The sequence below is a fragment of the Protomyctophum parallelum genome (assembly GCF_964188405.1).
Source record: "Protomyctophum parallelum genome assembly, chromosome: 17".
Taxonomy (NCBI): domain Eukaryota; kingdom Metazoa; phylum Chordata; class Actinopteri; order Myctophiformes; family Myctophidae; genus Protomyctophum; species Protomyctophum parallelum.
This window is the reverse complement of record NC_139719.1, coordinates 18,478,799-18,487,515: the sequence shown is the minus strand read 5'-3', so window position 1 is coordinate 18,487,515 and position 8,717 is coordinate 18,478,799. Positions and strand designations below refer to the sequence as shown.

Here is an 8,717-nt window from a genome sequence, read left to right as displayed (position 1 = left end):
TACTGCACATGTTTGTCTAATCCCTGCATGTGAAGCACGTATGTTAAGCATGCTGTATGTGAAACGAGTAGCCTACAAGGGTGATACTTTTACAGCATTCTACTTTGATTACACAACTCCCTCAGGATTCCATTTGAGATGAGGTTCCGTTACGCAGTGCCAACGCTGGCAACTCGACCCCCTGCATGCAGTCATGTGAACGGCTTCCTGTCCTGGCCTGTTATAGCGCCACCAACAGGTGGATTTTCGCAAAACACATTTTTGGAACAAAATGCCTCAAAGCATCCAATTGCCATCAATGGTGTAAGAAAGAACAAATGGCACCCATTTCACATTGGCCTATTATAGCGCCACCAGGAGGCCACAACCTGACCTGGTGGAGACCTGTGCCCCGAGGGGAACTTCTTCTAGTTTAGTTCTGATTTAGTTTTCGTCAGTGAAAAGAAGTAGTCGATGAACATTTTTCATCATAGTTTTATGATGAAAATTAAGATTAGGAGATTAATCGACAAACACATCGGTATCTGCCGATTTTAGTTGTTTTTAGATTAATCGGCATCGGTTCGATTAATCAATCAGACAAATTAATGAATCGGTCCGATTAATCGATCTGCCCACAGTAACAGCTTGAACAGATCTACAAGCTCACAATATTAAATATAAAGGTATTTAAGTTAAATCGGACTTGCCTAAGCCTGCAGTGCAGACACCCCGTTACATGTATTTTTCAGAATGGACAAAATTATTATTATTTTTCAATACAGAATGAGATCATAATATCGGTAATATCGGTTATCGGCCATAACAGCAATTAATTATATTGGATATCGATATTGGCCAAAATGTCTCATCGGCACATCCCTACTTAAAACGGACCTAAGATCATCACTGAACTCAAATTATAACTGCTCTTAGATTCCTATACCCCACCAACTTACACCCCTCCCCTGCTTTCTCTGTAAACATACAGTATATAGCCCATACATATTGTTATGCGACTGGAGCATTTATCTTTATGTAATGTGTATGATGTGTTGTTTTACATTGGAAGTTTTCAATGAATCAAGCAACGCTGATGCATGACTTAAGCTAATCGCACGCACGCACGCACGCACGCATGCACGCACGCACGCACGCACGCACACAGGACTGAAGGAATCCCCCAGCCTGGACAGATTAACATATTCAATTGCATAGCAAATGAATCAGGCTAGGGATCCCCCAACCCCCCCCCCCCTTCCGCCCCCACACCCTGCCAAGGATATCCCAGAATGCCTCAGGATCTATTTTGAAGCTTCCTTGGAGGACAAACGGGGGCAGCTCAGCGTGTAGAGTGGCAGTCTGTCCGGGAAGCCAAAAGGTCCTCGGGTCGACCTCCCTGTCACTCCTCCTCCTTATTGCTTCATGTCGAAATTGTCCTTGAGCAAGACACCAAACTCAGTGTGTGAATATGTAGGTGCATAATAAACACACAATATAAGGTGCTGTGGAGATGGATGGATGGATGGATGGATGGATGTTTGTGTATACAGCTCGTGTTTTCCCTCTAAGGAGAGTTAAAAATATCTCCCAGGGGATTCTGGGAAATCCTTCCCACCTTGGCAGGGTGTGTGTGTGTGGGAGGGGGGGGTGGTTGGGGGATCCCTAGCCTACAGTAATTCCTTCCTTTTTAGGAAAACGGTATATAGTTTCACCTTCACTCCTCTCTCTACTCTAACAACCCAGCCCCCCACCCCCTCTCTCTCTCTCTCTCTCTCTCTCTCTCTCTCTCTCTCTCTCTCTCTCTCTACTCTCTCTACTCTAACCTCTCTCTCTCTCTCTCTCTCTCTCTCTCTCTCTCTCTCTCTCTCTCTCTCTCTCTCTCTCTCTCTCTCAGCACATGGACAGTGATTGTGTCATGGTCTATATGCAGACAGTTCAGAGGTCAAGGTTATTCATATCCATAGGGGAGCAACATGTAAACACGCCTTATGGAGGTTGTTATCACTGCGACGCAATGTGTTTACACACACACACACACACACACACACACACACACACACACACACACACACACACACACACACACACAGTACGCAGAAGACACACAAGCACGCAGACATACATATGTACAGTACACACAGACACAGAAAGCATACCGGTACACAAAGTACACACAGCCGATGCATATCTGAAAGTTAATGAGTGTGCCAAATCAAAAGGATTGACCTGAACTGTAGGCATCTCCGGATGTAGTGTGATCAATACTGTTACCGACGATGATACTAATTAAAGCTCTGTTCCATTTAGTGTGCAGTGGTTCTCAAGCTTTTTAATTTCAAAGACCCCCAGAACTCTAATTATAGACTCGTATACGGGGCCATTTAATTGGAACCCTCTCAAGGACACTTTGAGACACACTGGTGTAGCAGAAGTGTTTCCAGTGAGCCAAGACGCACGCCAGCAGCACCCGTTTGACCAGAATAGAACAGAGCCTTCATCATTAGTATAATCGGCAACACCTGTGAAGGAAGTATAGGGAAGTCCGGAGTTCTTTTCCAAAATGGAGTGTGTGCATTAACGCCCACATATCGCGTTGTCTTCTGCGTCACGGTAGTGACGCCCTCCCCTCTATGTGTGTGTGTGTGTGTGTGTGTGTGTTGTGTGTCTGTGTGTGTGTGTGTGTGTGTGTGTGTGTGTGTGTGTGTGTGTGTGTGTGTGTGTGTGTGTGTGTGTGTGTGTGTGTGTGTGTGTGTGTGTGTGTGTGTGTGCCTGCCAGGTGCAGCTGAAGAACGAGGAGGTGAAGACGTTTGCCATGAAGATCCTGAAGAAGCGCCACATCGTGGACACGAGGCAACAGGAGCACATCCGCTCCGAGAAGCACATCATGACCGAGGCTCACTCCGACTTCGTCGTCAGGTATAGAGCCCCTTAGACTGTTTCACGTCAAGGACCCCCAAAATGATACTCATTAGCCTGTTAGCCCCGTTTGAAAATAATATATGCCAAGGAGCCCCATGAAAGAAGATTTGTACGGCTCTAGCAGTGATTTTCAAACATTTTCATCTCAAGGACCACCTTGACCATTTCAAGGCAACATGGTCCCCCATTTAATGGCATTTCTTATATCTCTGGGACCCCAATGTATATTGTAAAATCAAAGTTAATTTAACTCTGAGAGTGTACAAATGGAACCAAATGGACCCGTTATAGGGTCAATTTGTACACTCTCTGAGTTACAGACCCAGCGTGCGTTTGGTTCCTAATTATCATTTAGCTGGGGACCCCTTGGAACCTCTCATGAGGACCCCTGGGGGTCCCCGGACCCCACTTTGGGAACCACAGGACATTCTAATAACGGACACCAGGCCAGGAGTCCCATTTCTAAGACACCCAGAAAAAGCTAAAATGTGCCTGTATATAATTAGATATTTGCCGTTTTTGTATTTTATATTAACCCATTAAGACCTGATGCTGATTCTACAACTGCCTTCTAAATCAATAGTTCTCAAACAAGACACATCAGCCAATTATAATGTCAGAAAAAGAAATTCCAATCAAAACACTGTGTGTGTGTGTGTGTGTGTGTGTGTGTGTGTGTGTGTGTGTGTGTGTGTGTGTGTGTGTGTGTGTGTGTGTGTGTGTGTGTGTGTGTGTGTGTGTGGGTGTGTGTGGGTGCGTGCGTGCGTGTGCGTGCGCCAGGTTGTATAGGACCTTTAAGGACAGTAAATATCTGTACATGTTGATGGAAGCGTGTCTGGGTGGAGAGCTGTGGACCATACTGAGAGACAGGTACGTGCACACACAGTCACCCACCCACACACACACACACACACACACTCTCACACACACACACACACGTGTGCGCACACACACACCATATTTACAGGCATTCCAGGCAATCTGCTGAGCTTGACGGGAGTGTGCGTGTGTGCGTGCGTGCAGGGGTTCATTCGAGGACTCCACCACACGGTTCTACACAGCGTGCGTGGTGGAGGCGTTCTCCTACCTTCACTCTAAAGGAATCATCTACCGAGACCTGAAACCTGAGAACCTCATCCTGGACAGCAGAGGATACGCCAAGCTGGTACCTCTCCTCTCCTCTCCTCTCCTCTCCTCTCCTCTCCTCTCCTCTCCTCTCCTCTCCTCTCCTCTCCTCTCCTCTCCTCTCCTCTCCTCTCCTCTCCCCTACTCTACTCTACTCTACTCTACTCTACTCCACTCTCTTACTTTACTTTACTTTACTTTACTTTACTTTACTTTACTTTACTTTACTTTACTTTACTTTACTTTACTTTACTTTACTTTACGTGCGTGTTCGTTCAGGTGGACTTTGGCTTCGCCAAGAAGATCGGTTTCGGGAAGAAGACCTGGACGTTCTGTGGAACTCCGGAGTACGTCGCTCCGGAGATCATCCTGAACAAAGGTCACGACCTCTCGGCCGACTACTGGTCCCTGGGCATCCTGATGTTTGAGCTCCTGACCGGCAGGTGGGCCTATAGTGAACACATTAGAACTGAGTCGTACACCAAGCAGAGAGCTCACGGTCAAGTTTGCAAAGTATTGAGGGTTTAAGACCTGAGGCTGATTCTACAAATCAGTATCTCACACTTTCAAGATTTAATTCATTAACTCTATTGACTCTGCTGCCCTGGTGTGCATTTAGACGCTGACAGTCACCACTTAGTGGCCGCTTTGAATCGGTCTCACCACCTGGGTCAAATGTTCCTCTCTGTCCTATCCCCTCTCTCTCTCTCTCTCTCTCTCTCTCTCTCTCTCTCTCTCTCCAGTCCTCCATTCACAGGTCCTGATCCTATGAAGACGTACAACATCATCCTGAGAGGCATCGACATGGTGGAGTTCCCCAAGAAGATCCACAAGAACGCTGCCAACCTCATCAAGAAGCTCTGCAGGTAGACAGGTACACACACAGACAGGCAGGCAGGCAGGGAGGCAGGCAGGCAGGCAGGCAGACAGACAGGCAGGCAGACAGGTTTACAAACACAGACAGACATGCACGTCGAGAAAGACATATATGAAGGTTCACAGGCAGATATGGTACAGAGGCCTTTTCTTAAGCACTTAAGCCCTATATACTTTTTTACAACAAATACTGGAAATAGATGATCTACAAGCTCACACAACATGCTCAGAGTCGAAACGTACAGCTTTGTATTTGAAATGTCTATTTTAAGATGTTGTTATGTTGTGCCGACAGAGACAACCCTTCAGAGAGACTGGGCAACCTGAAGAACGGAGTAAAGGACATCCAGAAACACAAGTCAGTCCACATGGCTTCTCACAGACGCATAAACAACTTGTCGCTTAATTGACACATAAAAAAGATATGCCTTCATTGCATGGCATATCTTTTTTATGTGTCAATTAAGAAGAAGATAAATTGTTTGTTTTAACCCATTTTGACCTGAGATCAGATTCTAAAAATGTCTTCTACATCCTGACAGTTTTCTGAAAAAGCTATGTTTCTATACGCTACGATCTGCTATTTTTCAATAGCTAAAGCATAACGTAGCATAACACCAAAATGGGTTTAAACAGCTTGTTGCTTCTCAAACTTTTCATGTCAAGGACCCTCAAATAAAATGGACACATGTTAGCTTGCGATAAAAAAAAAGATATGCCATGCATGGAGAAGAAGAGAAATTGTTTGTTTTAACAGCTATTGGCCATAATTATTCAGACCGCAGCCATCTTGCCAGCAAGGTGCTACCTACTGTACTGTAGGACGGTGATACTTCCCATAGACAGCCTATTCATCCAAACAGAAAAGTCCTATCTAATTATCTAATTATATTAAACGATGTCAAAATCACCAACATTGCAGCTGTAGGGAAAGCTTGAATTATCCTCTTTCAATCTGTAAAGTGTTTCGTAAATTAAAGATCCACCGTATGATGAGCTACTTCCTGGCAAGAAATTCCTTGCATGTGATTTTTTTCTAAGTGTTGGAGTTTGGAAGCGCTGTTTGCTGCTGCTGTTTACTTTGAGGTTTAGTGAGGTCACTGTTTGATTTTCTTATTTATTTCTATTTAACTGTAGTCTTCGGTGTAGTGTTGGTGATCCAACACATGTATTACTCTTAATATTCTTATTAATTTGATTTGTTTAGTGGCTCAATAAACTCTCTCTCTCTCTCTCTCTCTCTCTCTCTCAGGTGGTTTGAAGTGTTCAACTGGGACGGTTTAAGGAAAGGGACGCTGACTCCTCCCATCATACCTGATGTAAGACTGCACACAAAGTGGAATTATTCAAGTTTGTAATTTAAAATGAAAAGGAAAGCTGATTAACACGATATGTATTATTTCTCATCTGCTATTATTATTATTATTATTATTATTATTATTACTATTATCATTTTATCTCAGCATTAGCAAAACTATATTAGCAAAACTATTTTTTCAGTATTATTGTACTGCATAGTGCCTGTACTAGTTTTAGTATTGTGTTCTAATCATCATCATCATCATCTTGTCCCAAGGTGTCCTCTCCTACAGACACCAGTAACTAGTTTTAGTACTGTGTGTTCTAATCATCGTCATCTTGTCCTCATGGGTGTCCTCTCCTACAGACACCAGTAACTAGTTTTAGTACTGTGTGTTCTAATCATCGTCATCTTGTCCCCAGGTGTGTCCTCTCCTACAGAGTACAGACACCAGTAACTGTACTAGTTTTAGTACTGTGTGTTCTAATCATCGTCATCTTGTCCCCAGGTGTCCTCTCCTACAGACACCAGTAACTTTGACAACTTCCCAGAGGACGCAGAGGAGCCGCCCCCGGACGACATGTCAGGGTGGGACAAGGATTTTTAGAGTCCCCGCCCCGCCCACCCTCCGGCTCTCTCTCTCTCTCTCTCTCTCTCTCATGTTCTCTTTTTGCCTGGTGGGACAGTCCTAAAAGTGACACACAAACAGTTGACGGGGCGCTTTGACACCCAAAGTGTCCTATAAGGGCAGAGCCAGTAAGTGCATTGTTTCTACATTATCGTATTTTATTTCATGTTTTTTTTTACTGTGACTGTCTGGTACCGAGACGTTACACTGACGTCACCTCCGAGGCTCCGACACCCACACAGCACTTCTCACAGTGAGCCTTAATTGTTTACCCATCAGCCCCTGCGGGACGTGAGAGGAACGCGTGCTATACGGGGGTCTCTGCCGTGGGGGGGACGGTATATGAAGTTTATCTGTTGCTGTCAGTAGCCCTAATACCCCCAGACAGTATACTAAAAACTTCAGAGTAATCAATCGGGTTCGGACCGATCCACTCCACTTCTCCACAAGTTGCGCGTCATTCCGAAAGCGTCTGCGGTTGGTCAGGACGCGGTTGGATGGCTGGACCACTCCTCCTCCGGAGCCCGGGTTGGTTGTCGTAGTGGAGGAGGAGGGGGAACTGAGCCCGGGTTGGTTGTCGTAGTGGAGGAGGAGGGGGAACTGAGCCCGGGTTGGTTGTCGTAGTGGAGGAGGAGGGGGAACTGAGCCCGGGTTGGTTGTCGTAGTGGAGGAGGAGGGGGAACTGAGCCCGGGTTGGTTGTCGTAGTGGAGGAGGAGGGGGAACTTCCAACGTCAACGTCACGCATTCCCCCCGAATGAAGACACTTCCGCAACGGTAGACGTTAAAAACAAATGAAAACATACTTCTGGGACGCGAACCATTTCCTCGGATTTGGCACTGGAGGACGGTGTGCACTGCTGAGGAAGTCGAGGAGGAGGCAACAATGCAGTGTTGGGGATTTGGCCAGTGCGGTGTGGTTCTCATTCTCAAACATTTGCACTTCAAGGAGCCCTAAATGAATGTGTTTGACCCATGGACACAGCCTCCATCTGAAAGGAAGAAGATTTGTGTAAAATGTTTCAAGAGTATTTTAATAGCGGATATATATATATAACCACTAGTCTAGTTCAAACTAGCGCCCCGACAATAGCTGATCTACAAGCTCTCAATGCGACGCGCTGCGACGCGTTGTGAGCTTGTAGATCTGCTATTTTCGCTATTTCTGTTGAAAAAAGTGCCCTCTTACGAGATTTCAGCCCCTGCCTCTCTAACACTCTCTGCACGTCCATGTTGAGAACCACTGGGCCCGAAGTGGACAACGGCAGTGTATGACTGCTGCCAGGAGCCGTTATCGTCAACGATGCTTTTATTTTTAACGCTCACTTTTCTTTCCATTATTCTCCATGTTGTATATCTCGTGTTCTCGTTCATAATGCTATTGCTGTTGTCGCTGCATTGATGTTTGTGAATTGTACATACGGGGTGTTACTTTCTACACAAATAAACACACAGGTTTGTACACTGAAACGATTTCCCATAATGTCCAAAACTGTTCCTTTTTTGATTATTATTTAAACAAATTACTATAAAATAGTGAAAATAGCCGATCTATAAGCTCTCTTTGTTGCATTTGTACAGAGACTGAGTAAAAAAATATATGATTTTACTGTGTAAAGTATTCTATTAATGCTCGTAGATCGGCGATTTTCGATAGTTTTGTTCAACACTCTTGTATGTCAAACGAGGGCATTAACTTACAAAGTTGTGTACAAAAGAAAAGCATACAAAGTTGAGATATGGAGATAGGCTTCTATATATATCTCAGTCATCCCTCCATTATTTATCACAGTGGTTCTCAAACATTTTCATGTCAATGACCCCCAAATTGACACTTATTAGCCCCCCACGGACGGACCCCCATTTGAAAATAATATTCCAGGGACCCC

At 44.9% G+C, this 8,717-nt stretch overlaps 1 protein-coding gene across 4 annotated transcripts in view; it reads left to right on the top strand.

Moving 5' to 3' along the window:
• The window catches only part of prkg1 (protein kinase cGMP-dependent 1), a gene marked incomplete at its 5' end in the record, with an annotated part of 166,610 nt that extends 159,136 nt beyond the window's left edge, over positions 1–7,474 (top strand). For all 4 annotated transcript variants that reach the window (XM_083786860.1, XM_083786859.1, XM_083786858.1 and 1 more), the window contains 8 exons: positions 2,759–2,898; positions 3,682–3,771; positions 3,925–4,066; positions 4,306–4,469; positions 4,770–4,892; positions 5,198–5,260; positions 6,155–6,221; positions 6,711–7,474. In XM_083786860.1, the coding sequence (XP_083642986.1) occupies positions 2,759–2,898; positions 3,682–3,771; positions 3,925–4,066; positions 4,306–4,469; positions 4,770–4,892; positions 5,198–5,260; positions 6,155–6,221; positions 6,711–6,809 (888 nt within the window). In that variant the 3' untranslated portion in view covers positions 6,810–7,474. The remainder of the gene's footprint in view (positions 1–2,758; positions 2,899–3,681; positions 3,772–3,924; positions 4,067–4,305; positions 4,470–4,769; positions 4,893–5,197; positions 5,261–6,154; positions 6,222–6,710) is intronic.
• Positions 7,475–8,717: the final 1,243 nt, after the last annotated feature.